We start from the raw sequence: 16,182 nt of genomic DNA, 5'->3' as shown, positions 1-16,182 counted from the left end.
GGACGATGTTCTACCGTGAAGTCCATCCCCTGCAGGGAGATGGACCAGCGCAACAGCTTCGGGTTCTCCCCCCGCATTTGCATCAGCCATTGCAGGGGTCGGTGGTCTGTTTGCACCCGGAAGTGGGTGCCGAAGAGGTAGGGCCGGAGCTTCTTGAGTGCCCAGACTACGGCGAAGGCCTCCCTCTCAATGGTGCTCCAGCGCTGTTCTCGGGGCAGCAGGCGTCTGCTGATGTAGGCCACTGGTTGGTCGACCCCTTCGGCGTTGAGTTGGGAGAGGACGGCCCCCACACCATGATCGGAGGCGTCCGTCTGCACAATGAATTCCCGGCTGTAGTCGGGAGCCTGGAGCACGGGGGCCGTGCACATGGCGGCCTTCAGTCTCTCGAAGGCCGATTGGCAGTCCGGGGTCCAGTTGACGGTTTTGGGGCCCTTCTTGGAGGTGAGCTCTGTGAGGGGCCCCATGATGCTGCCATAGTCCTTCACGAACCGCCGGTAGTATCCGGTGAGCCCCAGGAAGGCCCGGACCTCCGTTTGGGTCGTAGGGGGTCGCCAGGCCTGGATGGCAGCAATCTTGAGTTGGAGAGGGGCCACCAGCCCGCTTCCCACTTGGTGTCCCAGGTAGGTCACGGACCCTTGGCCAACCTGGCACTTGCTGGCCTTGATGGTGAGCCCGGCTTGCTGGAGGGCGTGTAGAACCTCCCGCAGGTGGCGGAGGTGGTCGGTCCACTGGTGGCTGTACACGGCAATGTCGTCCAGGTAGGCGGCGCTGAAGTCTTCTAGGCCCGCCAGTACCTGGTTTACCAGCCGTTGGAACGTTGCCGGGGCGTTTTTCATGCCGAAGGGCATTACTTTAAAGTGGTAGTGCCCGTCCGGGGTAGAGAAGGCGGAACGTTCTTGGGCCCTAGGGGTGAGGGCGATCTGCCAGTAGCCCGCTGTTAGGTCGAAGATGCTCAGGTAGCGGGCGGCCCCCATCCGGTCAATTAGCTCATCTGCCCGGGGGATGGGATGAGCGTCGGTCCTGGTAACTGCATTCAGCCCCCGATAGTCCACGCAGAACCGGAGCTCAGGGGCAACGCCCGGGGCGGCTGCTTTGGGAACCAGGACGACTGGGCTCGCCCAGGGGCTGTCTGAGGGTTCGATCACTCCCAGGGTCAGCATTTTGGACACCTCGGTCTGGATGCAGTTGCGCACCCGATCGGGTACGCGGTACGCCCGGTGTCGAATAGGAGGGCTGTCCCCGGTGTCCACATCGTGAAGGCACCAGGGGGTGACTCCGGGGGTGAGGGAGAACAGGGAGGCGAACCGCCTCAGGAGCGTTTGGCAGTCTTGGCGTTGCTCCGGGGACAGGGCCTCGGAGAGCTGGACCCCTTCCACTGAGCCATCCCGTTCGAGGACCCTCAGTAAGTCCGGAAGGGGTTCGGAGTCTTCTTCTGTCCCATTATCGGTAGCCATCAGGAGGCTGAGTTCGGATCGCACAAAATGGGGTTTGAGCCTGTTGGCATGGAGGACCCGTAGGGGGTTCCGGGCAGTCTCCATGTCGATTAAATAGGTGACGGGCCCCTTGCGTTCGATCACCTTGAAGGGCCCGGACCATCTGTCTTGGAGTGCACAGGGTTCAACCGGGGACATCACCCAGACCTGTTGTCCTGGTTCGAACTCAATGGAGGACGTGTGCTGATCGTACCACCTCTTCATGTCCTCCTGACTGGCCTCGAGATTGGCTTTGGCGGTGTCTCGGAACCGCCGGGTCTGGTTGCGGAGAGCCAGGAGGTACCTGTAGATGTCCGGGGGAGTTTTCTGGGGGGGCTGCTCCCAACCTTCCTTGACTAGGCTGAGGGGGCCCCGGACGGGGTGCCCGTACAGGAGTTCAAATGGGCTGAAACCGAGGGATTTCTGCGGGACCTCCCGATAGGCAAACAGGAGGCATGGAAGTAGCACGTCCCACTGGCGTCGAAGGGGTTCTTCTAGGCCCATAATCATTCCTTTGAGGGTGCGGTTGAACCTCTCAACCAGTCCGTTTCCTTGCGGGTGATAGGGGGTCGTGAATTTGTAGGTGACCCCGCATTGTTGCCAGAGAGACTTCATATATTTGGAGATAAAGTTCGTGCCCCTGTCACTGACGACCTCCCGGGGGAACCCCACCCGGGAGAAGATCCCCATCAGAGCTCGGCCCACCACGGGGGCCGTCACAGTCCGAAGAGGGATGGCCTCGGGGTAGCGGGTGGCGTGGTCTACTAGGACCAGGATGAACCGGTGTCCTTGGGCTGTTCGAGGGTCGAGGGGCCCCACAATGTCTATTCCCACTCGTTCAAACGGGGTGGTGACGACCGGAAAGGGTTGTAAAGGTGCTTTGATTTTTCGGCCACTTTTTCCGCTGGCCTGGCAGGTGGGGCAGGCCTTGCAGTGGTTGGTGACATCCTTTCGCATTTGGGGCCAGAAAAAATGGGTCACCAGGCGGTCGTAGGTTTTATCCTGTCCCAGGTGTCCGGCAAGGGGGACATCGTGGGCTAAGTTCAGGAGGAAGTCTCGGAAGCGAAGGGGCACCACCAGCACCCGACTGGCTCCTAGTTCTGCAATTTTCTGCTCGCTGTAGAGCAGGTCTTGGTCCCAGTAGATCCAGTGGGCCCCCGAGGTATCCCCTGTGCTCTGGGCCAGGGCTTGCTGCCGGAGTCCTTCGAGAGAGGGACATGTTTTCTGTTCGGCCCGGAATTGTTCCTGAGTGGGGCCTCCCTCCTGACGCCATTGTGCCAGGTCAGGGACGTCCCGAAGCTGGTCGGATCCTTCTTCTGTTTGGGTCGAGGGACTGGCTTCTGGGGCGGCCTCCTCTGGGATGAGCGCGGGAGGAGGTTCCGGCCACTCGGGCTCTTCTAGACTGGGGACCGCGCGGGCGGTCATGGACCGGGTCGTGACGCAGACCCATTCGGGGAGGCCGAGCATCCCCAGGTGTTCCCTCCGTTCGACAGCTGCCCAGGGAGAGCTTTCGAGGTCGTTTCCTAGGAGGCAATCCACGGGGGCATCATCGCGGACAGTCACCTTTAACATCCCCGTTACTCCTCCCCACTCGAAGGGGACGCAGGCCATGTGGCACAGGCTTTCGGAATTGTCTGCTGAGCGGACAGGGCAGAGAATGTTCGGCAGGATTTGGTCTGGAGTGACGAGATGGCGTCGGACCGCCGTTACACTGGCCCCGGTGTCGCGGAGGGCTCCCGCCCGGCGGCCATTAATGTTGACCCATTGACTGTACTTCTGCGTGTTGGCGGGAAGGGGGGCCCGCGGAATCATCTCTCTCTCCCCTAAGCAGGCCAGTGCCATGGCGGCGGGAGCCCATTCAGAGGGGTCGGTCTCGTACTCTTCTTGGTCTTCCGGGACTAGTTCTTCCCCTAGGGCGGCCGCTGCGACCTGGCGGGGGGTAGTGTTCGGATTCTTTGGGCAGTTGGGATCACTGGCGTAGTGGCCGGGTCGCAGGCATCTGTGGCACATAACGTGGGCCCGAAAACCGGCCCGGATGGCAGGGCTTCCTCGGCCGACCGGGGTCGAGGGGCTCCTGGGGGGTGATGAGGGGCCGGGGTCTCTCCCCCGACTCTGGCCTCCTCCTCCTCCTCGGGGGCGATGGGGCCCTGGGTACGGTCTGGATGATTCGCTGGGTCCGTTCCGGCCAACTCGGGTGCTTTCCCACCGGTCGGCTTCGGCGGCGAGTTGTCGAGGTTCGGTTAGCTTACTGTCCAAGAGGTGTTGGCGGAGCTCCACGAAGCAGTTGTTCGACAGGTGCTCCCATACGATAAGGTCAAAGAGTTGTTCGTAGGTGGTCACTTTGTTGCCCTTGATCCACCCCTCGAAGGCTCGGCTAAAGAAGTTCACGTACTCCACCCAGGTTGTACCCGGAATCCGTTTGCAGTCGCGGAACCGTTGGCGGTACATCTCAGGTGTGAGCCCGTATCGAGTGAGGAGGGCGGCCTTCATGTGGTCGTAGGATGTCATCAGCTGGTCCGGGAGTTGCAGCAGGGCGTCCCGCCCTTCGTTGACAAACCTCCCCCATAATCCGGCTCCCCAGTCGCTTCGGGGAATCCGGTGGGAGGTCATTGCCACCTCATAGGCTTTAAACCACTGCTGTATATCATCGTTCTTGTGGTATTCCCGGATGACATCTTTGGGGATGTGAACCTTGGGCTCGGTAGAGGCAGGCAGGGTCGGTCGTTCGGGGAGCCCGAGGTCTTTATTCTGTTTCTGGATCTCCAGTTCTTTGAGATTGCGCTCATGTTCGTACGCTAGTTTCTTTTCCTCTAGCTCTCTCTGTTTTTGCTTCTCTTCTCGCTCCTCTCGGAGCCGTAAGTGTTCCAGAGTTATTTTTTGTTCCGCCAGCTTGAGTTCCCCATCCAAGCGAAGTCGGGCTAGTTCTAACTCGTGGAGTCTGCTTTTTTCTCTTTCTCGGATCTCTTCCAGGGAGAGACCCGCTCTTCTTTCTTCAGTTGGTGCGGGGCTCGTCTCGGTTGTTTGTGTTCGGGGTACGGCCGTACCCGTTTCCGCCCAAGCTTCTAGGGCTCGTTTGAAGTCTTCCTTCGTGCTCAGACCTGTGGTTGGGAGACCAAGTTCTATGCAATATTGCTTCAGTTCTCGGTGGTTGTAGTCTTCCAATTTTTCCATCTGGAATTTCTCCGTTGTTCCGCTCTCTGTTGTCATGGTGGTCGTGTGCCGTGGGTCGAGTGACTTTCTGTACGATTATGCGTAGGTTCGGATCCCGTCGCTGGCCACCAATGTTAGACGGGGACCCTGAGGGTCGGCCGGGTACTGAGGGAGAGATCCCCGAGGGGGACCGTCTCCGGCGATCGTCCAGACAAGTTACCTCCCTCCCCACAAACAGGCACCACACCAAGTCGAGTTCAATACTTTATATAAGGTTCGTAAGGCAAGGATATCAGCGATACAGGATATCTCGGACCCGGGGGTCCTCTCACTTCTAGTCTTTGTAGGGAAAGGGGGTAGCGGGACAGTCTTGGTACCGGATCGGTACAGGTAGTGGTAAGAGGCGAGCTCACAATCCTCGAGCTGGAGTGTCTGTGGATCGGGCCGCGGCAGCGCCAGCAGGCCAAGATGATAGTCTCACAAGGCAGAGGGCCGCGGCAGCGCCAGCAGGCCGAGTCGATGGTTTCACGAGGCAGAGGGCCGCGGCAGCGCCAGCAGGCCAAGACGATGGTTTCACGAGGCAGAGGGCCGCGGCAGCGCCAGCAGGCCAAGACGATGGCTTCACGAGGCAGAGGGCAGCGGCAGCGCCAGCAGGCCAAGACGATGGTTTCACGAGGCAGAGGGCCGCGGCAGCGCCAGCAGGCCAGTCACAGATGAGTTCTTCTCGGGTCTCTCGACTCCAGGATACAACTGGCTTCCTGGTCTGGCCCTGCCCCAGTTATAGGTCTGGTCCCCTTTGATGTCCGGACCCTCGCGCCTGGGGGGCCGGGAGGTCCGGGATGAGGGAGTCCAGACACCCAGCAGGGGGGTGGAGCCAGTGCCCAGGGCGGCCTGGGGTGATCGACACCTGGCGGAGGAGAGCCGTTGACGATTCCTTTCTCCCATTGACTCGCCAAGTGGTCACTCTGCCTCCTGGGGGGAGGTTGGTGCCTCGATGTCGGGCCCGGCCGGGCCCAGGGTGAGGGTCGAGTTGAGGCCACGCGGCCTCGTGCTGCAGTGCCCCAAGATGGCGGCTGGGCCGAGGCCGTGGTGTGGATGGTGACCCGGGCCAGCTGGGTCCGGAGCTGGTGTCTTGTGGGTGAGGGATTGCAGTGTACTTCGGGTGGTCGTCGGGGACTCTGGCTGGGGATGCAGGGGGAGCCAGGGTCCAGGTCCCATTGCGGGGAGGGGGGCAGCCCGACCATGCGGCCTGTCCAACAGGCCACAAGAATAGTTTTAACACATGAATCCACAGAATGTGCCATAAATGTTTGAATCAGGTGAAAAAATGAACCTATACTTTATTTTTATTATTATACAACACTTGTATAGCATATAGCTACCCATGGGCAACCCAGCGCTAATAGTGTGGCACAGAGTCGTTAAGGGCATTTAGAAGGGCCCAGGATAAAAAAGTCAGGTTTTCAGTGATTTCCGAAAAGTCGAGTTCCTTTTCGATCAGTCTTAGGGAGGAGGGGAGGCTGCTCCACAATTTGGCCACATTGTAGGTGAAGGATCGCCCTCCATACTTTACCTTTTTAATAATGGGAGTTTTGTCCAGATTGGCATTTGAAGAGTGCAGAGATCTCCCAGGAGAGTAGGGAGGTACCGAGGACCGGGAGATCAGAGGGCTTTTACCGTGAAGTGCCCGATGGGCAATACAAAGTGATTTGAATTTTATGCTCTCGGTCACTCACAGGGAGCTAGTGAAGAGAGCATGAGGCTTGTCTAGCAGATGGGTGTCTGAGGATGTTGTGCAGTATTCGAGCCGCAGAATTCTGTATTATCTGCAGTTTTCTGATTGTGGCTTTGGGGGCTGTGAATTACTGTAGTCCAGAGGTGCAAGAATTAGTTCCTGGACTACCAGCCTTTTTGCTGTAATAGAAAAATTAAATGCAAAAACTTGGAACGTCGATGGCGCAATAACTACTCAGCTGAAGCCAAACTGGCCTACAACACTAGCAAACGGGCCTATCACTCCCTTTGTCGAGTGGCGCGTGCTGATTAGGTCTCCGCATCTATTCTACAGGCAAATAACTGTCCCAAGACCTTGTTTAAAATGGTCAAGTACCTATCTGGTTCAACCACTATACAACCTTCTCCCACACTTGACTATACTCAATGCGAAGACCTTGCGCAATTCTTTGTAAATAAAGTAGAGATGATTTATTCTTCATTGGCCAGTTCTTCCCCTGTGTCCCCGATCCTTATCACTACTGTTTTCCCATATCCTGATAATTGTGCAGACTCAGCAATAGTACCATCTCTTGAATCCTGGCCACTTCTGGACATGAAGGTACTTTTGTATCATCTTGGACATATCAAATCAGGATCCCTATGTGACATTCTGCCCACTCTGTTTTGCGACAGTTCGCCCCATCCTTGATCAACTATGTTCTCAGCCTACTTAATACCTCCTTATTGACTTCTACTGTTCCTCTTAGCTGGAAGCATGCAATGGTGGCCCCACTGTTACAAAAATCCAACGCGGACCCTGCTCTTCCTTCTAACTTTCGTCCTATTTCTCTATTACCTGTTTTTTCTAAAATCTTGGAGAGACATATAAATGGCTATTTGTCTAAATTTATTGAAACAAATTAGTTGCTTCACCCCACTCAATCTGGCTTCAGGAATGGCTTTTCTACCGAGTCCACTCTACTCGGAGTCACAGAAGCTCTTCGTCATAACATCGACAAGGATAAGACCATGGCCTTAGTGCTCCTCGACCTGAGCGCGGCTTTTGATATGGTCTCGCATACCGTACTCCTTAAGGCCCTTCAGTGCTCGGGGGTTACCGGGACAGCCTTGAGCTGGCTTTAGCGCGTTCCTTTCTGATCGAGCTTTGCAAGTTTTTTCATCTACCTCTAAATCCAAATCCCATCCCTTGCCTTTTGGGGTTCCCAGGGCTCAATTCTCAGACATGGATGAGCACCAATTTTTTAAAACTCAATGGCGATAAGACTGAGGTTTTGATCCTTGGCAAGGACCGCAGCCTCTGGGGCCCCCAACATTGGCCTCCAGAAATGGGTTTGCTTCCTCAACCGGCTACTCAGGTACGCAACCTGGGTTTTATTATAGATGAGTCTCTCTCTATGCGGGAGCAAGCGACCAGGGTTGCAGCCACCTGCTTCACCATTTTGAAATGGTTAAGGAAGATAGTGTGGATGCTCCCTCCCCACACCCAGCGCACCGGGGTCCAGGCCCTGGTTACATCCAGGCTGGATTACGGTAATATCCTCTATCTGGGTATCAACAAGGAAATAAAGCGCCAACTTCAGCGAGTCCTAAATTCTGCCGCGAGACTACTCTGCCGAGTTCCTAAAACAGTTTCGGCATCCAAGTCATTGACTGATCTCCACTGGCTTTCAGTGGAGAACCGCGTAAAATTCAAAGCCCTCACATATATGTTCTGCATCAAGCATGCCAAGGCCCCCGAATATGTACAACAGCTTGCCACCCCTTATGTTCCCACCCGCACACTCAGATCCTCTACTCAAGCGAAATTCCAAGGTCCGAGAATTAAACTGTCCCATATGGGAGGTCGCTCTTTCGCCTATATTGGCCCTACTCTCTGGAATTCACTCCCATTGTCCCTTCGGCTACAACCTGATCTCTATCTTTCCGTAGGTCCATCAAAACTTGGCTTTTTAGCCAATAGTTTTTTTTTGTTTTTTTTTCAATCCTGCTTCCTCTGTCAGCGCCGGGAAACCCTTTGGGGTAGCTGTGCGCTGTTATATAAATTTAAATAACATAACATAACCTTTGCTGTGGCAAGAAGAAAATGGAGAATTTTCCAAAGCATTCTCAACATGTCATGACAAGTGGCTGCGAGCTTTGTTGCCTGGGAGTTGAATTTGAAAGATTTATCCAGCCTTATTCCGAGGCTCTTTACGGCTGTTTTTGGGGAAGGAGAGTTCCCCATACAGCTTGGCCAGCCCAGGTCCAAAACCGAGTTAAGGTTGTTGCCTAGGATCATAAGCTCCGTCTGGTCTCCATTTGAGACAGAAGCTGTTCATCCACTTGGCCCTCTTATCTAAACGGGGGCCATATGATGCAGAGGGGGAGTCTAGACTTGAATTGAGGAAAAAGACCAGTTGCTTATCATCAGCATAGGATACTAGTGAGATACCATATGGTAGGATGATCTCAGCCAGTGGCCTCAAGTACAAATTAAATAGGGTCGGGCCAGGGCCGGACTGGGATCCAAAACCGGCCCTGGCAAAGTGCTCGCCCCCCCCCCCTTTCCTGGGCGTTGGAGGTGCCGCCGAGCTCTTTGCCAGGGCCGGTTTTGGGCCGATTTTGTTACAGGGCCGATTTAGCAAAAACGTCCCTGTAACAAAATCGGCACCCACCCATGCGGCGCAGCAGGGGATTGCCCGGTGCCCGCTACGGCCAGTCTGGGCCTGGGTTGGGCTCAATGAGGAGCCCTAGGGAACCCACATTTTAGGAGCAGAATTTCTGAACTACAGTCTCCATCAAAAACCTGAAATACCCTGTTCTCAAGGAAGGACTTTAACCAGGCTAGGGCCGTTCCGGAGATTCCAGCACTCTGTAGAATGTTTGTTAGAATGTTGTGGTTTACAGTATCAAAAGCTGAGCTTAGACCAAAAAGGATGATTGTTGCCAAAACTCCCTGTTCTAGCAGCCTGTTAGCGTCTTCTACCACAGCCAGAAGGACTGTCTCTGTGCTGTGGTAGAATATCATGATTTTCCAAAAACTCTGACAGCATTACATTCACATGTTTTTCGAGTGCTTTGCTTATCCTGGAAGGCGAGAAATAGGGCGATAATTTCCCAATTCGAAAGGGTCCAGATTGGGATTTTTGAAAGGGCATTGACCATGGCATGTTTCCATGCCCTTGGAACACAGTCAGTAGTTAGGGAGAGATTTACCATTTCAAGCAGAGTGGGGAGTAACTCATCTATTGCTCTGGCTAGGATCCGTGGTGGGACCTGGTCCTTGGGGGTGCCAGATTTAATTTTACTTGTAATATTCGCGAGATTATCCAGTGTCATGGGAGGGATCACATTCAAAGAGTATTGTTTTGACGGGTGGGCTATCCTTAGATCTATTACTGCCAGTTTCGGGGGTCTAGTAGAACGTGTCATAGATGTTCCGAATTTTTTCCCAAAAACGATTTGCTAAGTCGTTACACTGATGATGAAGGTTCCATAACAGGGGCAGTCGGGGAGGGCTTAAGGACAGGTTTTACAGTTGTTATGCCTCCTAAAGGATGGACGAAACGAGGAGAAAAATCTTTTTTGTCCTCGTTAATTTCCTCTTTGAACCTGTGCTGCATTCTGCATAGAAAGAGGAAAATGCCTCTAAGGGTTGCTTTTGTGCAGGACGGTAGCCCTTCCTGCACAAAATCAATCCTGCCCGTAAAGCAGGCACCTTTGCACTATGGTGCAAGGGTGCCTGTGTTGCCACAAAACAGCACTCAGTGCACCAGCGCAAGGAGAGAGCAGAAATGCTTCATGTATTTATAAATACGGAGCATTCCTGCGCTTTCCCTTTCATGCAACGCAGTGCCGCAACTTTGCTTGCTTGGTAGTAAATATGCCCAGCAAGGTGTACAACAGGGTGCTTTCACCCTCAGTTTCAGCAAGAGATTTAGAGGATCACACTGAGGCGGTCACACAGATGATGCAGAAATATGCTTCAGTTCACTCTGGCAAGTGGCTAAGAGTGATTGTAGTTTCATAGAGAGGTACGCTGCCAAAATAGAAGTCTCAGTTGCAGCCTCTATAGGCGTCAAAATACACAGTATTAGCAAAAAATACACAGGCTTCTTTTTGGATGCAGGCCTCGCTTTAAACTGTAGGTGGCAGCAGTACGTAAGGCTTGATTTCTCTGTGTTATACTCCAGCGGCGGCTTAAAGATGCACCGTGGCGCAAACATGGAAAGTGCGCCCTATCTGTAATACGAGCCCAGCTTGTTTTCGAGCTGCTCTGTCTCACGTGAGCACAAAAGAATAATACATCTGGGACTGAGGGCCATATTATCAAGAACGGCGATAACATTATCGCTGCTTTCCGCTAAAGCGGCGATAAGGGGCTTGATAATATGCCCTTGTGAATTCCCATAGAAGCCCAGGTTCACATCACAACCTGGCATTCTCGCAGTTTCCTGCCGCAAAACCGGATATAATGTTATCGCCGTGCTTGATAATATGGCCCCTGTGTAGTGTCGTCACAGCCAGTGTATCCCTCACACACTAAGGTTGTCGCTCCAGCATGCTGTTTGGAAGTCCACTGTGTGTTGAACCTTCGTCGGCTCATTCTTTCTTCTCATTTTATATCTCAGGAACGCAAAGATTTTGAGGACACCAAGCGAGGCCTGGAAGCCAGGGGGCACCGCTTCTTCAACAGTTCCTTTTATCTTAACGTCGTGCAGGCTGTCGCTAAGGAAGGGCACTGCGTGTATGCAGAATCCGACAAGAGGAAGAGAAGCAGAGCAGCTGGGTATTAGCGGAGCGGACCAATCAGAAACCTACAACATCCGGAGCACAGCACTCTGGGTAAAGAAGGAGCATTGCACATCCGCCACACTCTTCCGGCAGGCAGATGTCGCTTATTCATGTTGGGTAGAGACTTTCAAGCAGCGCCAGAGCGTCATACTGCCACCTATCTGCCTGAGAGAGAATCCGCGCCTTATGGATGTGCAAAAACACAGCAATGCCTTTAAGAAAAGGATTTTATGCATATTCAACTTCATGTATAGGAATATATTTTTGTATACATTAGCACAAATACTCGTCCTATGGACGAGTACATTTATATACTTCAGAATAGTGGAATATTTGCTTTATGTTTGCAGTTTCCCTACACCAGTATTTTTTACTTTGGCGTAACTAATTAATGAATCTAAGAGTACAGTTGTCTATTTGGGGAACAAATTACACTGCTTTGGTGGCTCTGTGGTACTGCAGGAGACCAACGTTTTAATTTCATTGGAAGCAAGTAAAGGCACACAAACTATGGAGTTATAGTGACAGCTAGTGGTGAACACTGGAATAACTTGAGAGAGATACCCATATATCCATCCTGCCATTCAAGCTGTATAGAATCATAGACCTATTTACAGGAAAAAACATTTATTAAGGAAAGTTATAGTTTTCTACTAAGACCACAAATCAATAGTATAGAAACGCACAAGTTTCCGGAGAGAGCTTTAGTCGAAAGAGATGTATTGTTATGAATCGAATATGTAAAACACAAAGACTTTTAGTAAGCCACACAACCACAATGCCCTCCTCAAATTCCTGTTTTTGACACCACACATAAAATCACAGCTGACACCCTAAATGACATCATTGACTTCACTTGAGACGTATACCACACCACTAATGGGACATACTATTGAACATTCGTGCAAGTCGTGAGCACTGTGCTGATGGTGAGGCTTTGAGCCACATGGCTCTCATGCCTCCAGTGTCCAGGTCTGGACTTAGTCTAGTGCAGGGGTCTTCAAACGTGGGGCGAGGGGCCTCAGGTGATCTCAGGGGGTCGGGCAGGGGGAGGGGGTGCCAGGCTCTGGCCAAAGAAGCATTATGCTGATAACAGTGCTCTCTTTTCAGCTAGAAAAAATGAGCGGCAGTAAGCCCCTTTGTAATGAGCCATCACTAACATCTTTTGTCATGTGCATCCTGGCTGGGAGAGGGTGCCAAAAGAGAAGGGACTCCAAATATTCCTCAGAATCCACCACTAGCCCCCCCATTTCTAATAATCACACCGTGGGTACTTTTACACGTCAGTAAAGCTTGACTGACCAGAATAGTATGTTTGGCGATCAAGCATTTGATTGCATTTTTAAAACAGTAACACAACCTAACCGTAATGTTTAAATAAGTCTAGACATTTTTAAACATTCCCAGTTTACTAGCTTAATTGTGAAAAATTTTGAGGGGAGCCTTGATGATTTTTCTTTTTACTAGGGGGCGCAGCATTAAAAAGTTTGAGGACCTCTGGTCTAGTGCTTAATCTGTAAATAGAAACATGCCAGGGCCCAAGTTATTGCTCAGTGGTGACTGCCAAACACCTGTATTAAAACTCACAATACGTATCACAATCCTATAAACATGGCAGTTTGGATGCTTCCAGGTCACCCAAGGCAGTTAGAATGGCCCAGATTACCATTGGAACCCTGATAGCTACATTAGAACACTGATCATTGAGACACTGATAGCTACATTAAAACACTGATCATTGAGACACTGATAGCTACATTAGAACACTGGTCATTGAGACACTGATAGCTACATTAGAACACTGATCATTGGGACACTGATAGCTACATTAGAACACTGATCATTGAGACACTGATAGCTACATTAGAACACTGATCATTGGGACACTGATATTGGGACACTGATAGCTACATTAGAACACTGATCATTGGGACACTGATAGCTACATTGATATCTACCTGCTCATGGAATCCCTGGTGCTTCTGATAATGTGAAGTGCTTGTCTTAACAGAAGAATTAATCTTTAACCTGGAATGACCACCTCAAAGGGGTTATCCTCTATCTTTACTCACTCTGAGAAGGCCTTCATCCGGCTTTACCATAGGGACCAAGGAATGATCGAGCTGAGTTAATAGCATACTTTGACGAACAGCAAATTTAATGAAGTTTTGGTCAAAATTTGCTTTGTGGGATACTGTGATTTTGTTCTTAGTTTGCCTTATCATGATTCGTCACCTAGAAAATCTAAAAAAAAACAAACTATTATTTGAAAAAGTAAATTTGCATCAAAAAACATGATATGAAAAATAGATAAATCATGGGGAAACAACCCATGTTTAAAAACATGGATTGATTGTTGGAAAAAAAATAATTTGTTAGTGAAAAGAATCAATTTGTCAAAAATAGATATTTGAAATCTGAAAACCTAAATCTGGAAGAAAAACTCTTCTCATTTGCAATTTGGCAAGCAAACCAAATTTTTCCTCGATTCCTAATTTTCTATTTTTGTACAAAAAACAAATATCCAACCAGTCTTGCTTATAAGTAAGTGGTCTAGTACAGTATTTTTGGGCCATATGTATAAAAAAAAGAGTTTTGCGTTTCTCAAATTGCGATTTTTAGCGAATCGCAATTAGAGAATCGCAAAATGCAATGTATGTATAATTTTCTAAAAATTTTGCGAATCCTACATATTCCTTATTTGCGAATCGCAAATTGAGATTCGCAATTAAGGAATCCCCATAGGAATGAATGGAAAGACATTCTCAATTTGAGATTACCAATTTGAGAATCGCAAATTGAGAATGCAATTTCAAGGTTGCAATGGTGCCAAAAGGACACCCTGTTGCACCCCTGAAATATGCATGTGTGCACATTTTGCACACATACATGCCCTAAGGGCATGTACGTGCGACATATGGCACTTTTAAAAAATCTAAAAAGTGCTTTTTAAAGAAAATCGCAAATTACCACCAACTTGAAGCAAATTTCTGGTGCTTCCAGAATTGCATTTAAGGAATCGCAATGTGCAATTCCTTCATTGCATTAGCAAAATAGAGAATCGCAAATGTTGCAATTCTCTATTTTACGACGGCCTTTTGGATTGATACATCATAAAAGGATTTTTCCAATTCGCAAACAGGCTGATTCTGAGAATCTGCTCATTTGCAAACGGGAAAAGGCTTGATAGATATGATATGGCCCAATGTCTTCTACCAGCACGCTAATTCCCTTGGGTCTTTGGTTCCTCCTGCCTCATCCGCAGTGGTTCTGTTACTTGCCAAATCCTAAAATGCTTTTACTTCACTTTCCAGGTGACTCTAATCTCTCCCTACTCTTTTTCCTTTTTCTTCTATTCCATTTGTTGCTCGTTTTCTTCTTTAATTGTGATTGTTCTTTGCGTTGCACCCTGACACCGCTGGCTCTGTAGCACTGTATGCAACCTTAAGATGTCATGTACTGCATGTACACGGGGGGTTCAAATGTGGTATAAGAATTATAGAAAGTTACAACTAACCTCCTAACTTGGTGCAAATACAGGAACAGGGAATCTCTGCTGAGACTTCTAAAGTTCAAATGTGATAATTGGGCAGACAGAAAGAACCACTGAAGCTGTGTCCACCAGAGCTGAGACTACTGAAAAGGGATTTCTGATTTCAGAGCCGGTGATGTCGCAAACATGGCGGACCCGACATTCACCCACTGCCTAAATGAGGCAGGGAAACAAAGAGGACTTTGGAAGGAATATCTTTGTTTTTAATGGTAGGTGTCTCATCAGAGCCCTTCTCTAAACGAGCCAATCACGATCCACTATCACCGGCCAGGTGAACCTTTCAAAGGAGAATTTAACCAACCCCCAATCTCCACAAAGAGTGGTGCAGGTTAAAAAAGTGCAAGTCTGTTAGTAAAGCTGTGTTAGAGACTCTTTAATGTGCCTGTAGGTTCTTAATCAGGCCACTTCAATCCATGTTCTGGTCTTCTCTGAAATGTAAATGTGAATATCTGGTGGTGCGACTCCAGCTTGTGTGTCGCAAAACCAGGAATGAAGCTGTGTTAATTTGGGCAGAAGCCCCAATGTTACCCTAAAACGCACAAAAGTTCCCGCCGTGCAGCCTGAGAACACGTGAAAGATCAAATGTAGCTATAAAACTCTTGTTTGTATTGAAATTAGCAAGAAATATGATTTATTACAATGCAATTTCTGTTTTTCATTGAGAAACTATTTTTTATAAATTGTTTTTGTACAAAATATTGTTTACTGTCATTTTTCTGTGCCTATCTTTCTTGTTTTTTTTTTCATTACTTAAGGGGAAGTCGCATGTCAGGGCTCCATGAGGTCCATTTTCAGTACTTCATGGACAGCCAGGGTTCTACAAATGGCACCATTGATTAGTCCCTCAGGGTCCGCCAGGGCACCATTAAGTGGTCAGGGCTCAAGCTGCAAGAGCAGCTAGGGCTCCACTGGTCACTGTACCTCAGAGGAATGCAATGCTCTTATCACATCGCTTATGGGGCTCTTGGGCACTCCCATAAGATGTCACTCATCAGGCTGTGAGGGTCCGCCAGGGCTCCATTAAAGGATCCTGCATCAAGCGGTGGGAGTAGCCAGGGCTCCCACGGTTACTGTGGTGCAGGGACAGGGACATGCATCACTCCCTCATCATGTCACTTATGATGCTCTTAGGAACACCCAGGGCTCCCTAAAGATGTCACTCACCAGACTGTGAGGGCCAGCCAGGGCTCCATTAAAGGAGTCAGGGCTGTCACGGTTACTGTGCTTCAAGGGCACGCAGCAGCACTTCCTGAGCACATCACTTTTAGAGGTACCCAGGGCTCACTGGAGATGTCCCTCATCAGGCTGTGAGGGCCGCCAGGGCTCCAAGCAAGGGATCACGCACCAGCCTCGGGAGCAGCCAGGGCTCCTGTACAGTCATCTCTTCTCAGGCTCGTCTGGGGTAGCCACTAGCAAGGGCTCTCTGAGGCCCTTATTCATTTGTTAGAATAGGCAGTAGCACAGGTATTGAAGGCAAGAAGAAAGAACCAACAACCA

General features: G+C 50.4%; 1 protein-coding gene across 1 annotated transcript in view; it reads left to right on the top strand.

Annotated features, from left to right (window-relative positions):
- Positions 1–15,381, top strand: part of GGT5 (gamma-glutamyltransferase 5) — a 263,704-nt gene extending 248,323 nt beyond the window's left edge. Inside the window, exon 13 of the mRNA XM_078667773.1 lies at positions 10,970–15,381. Within this exon, the coding sequence (XP_078523899.1) occupies positions 10,970–11,134 (165 nt within the window). The 3' untranslated portion in view covers positions 11,135–15,381. The remainder of the gene's footprint in view (positions 1–10,969) is intronic.
- Positions 15,382–16,182: the final 801 nt, after the last annotated feature.

The sequence above is a fragment of the Lissotriton helveticus genome, chromosome 11 (assembly GCF_964261635.1).
Source record: "Lissotriton helveticus chromosome 11, aLisHel1.1, whole genome shotgun sequence".
NCBI classification, from domain to species: Eukaryota; Metazoa; Chordata; class Amphibia; order Caudata; family Salamandridae; genus Lissotriton; species Lissotriton helveticus.
Note: the sequence above shows the minus strand (reverse complement) of the source record. Positions and strands in the feature narration are given on the sequence as shown.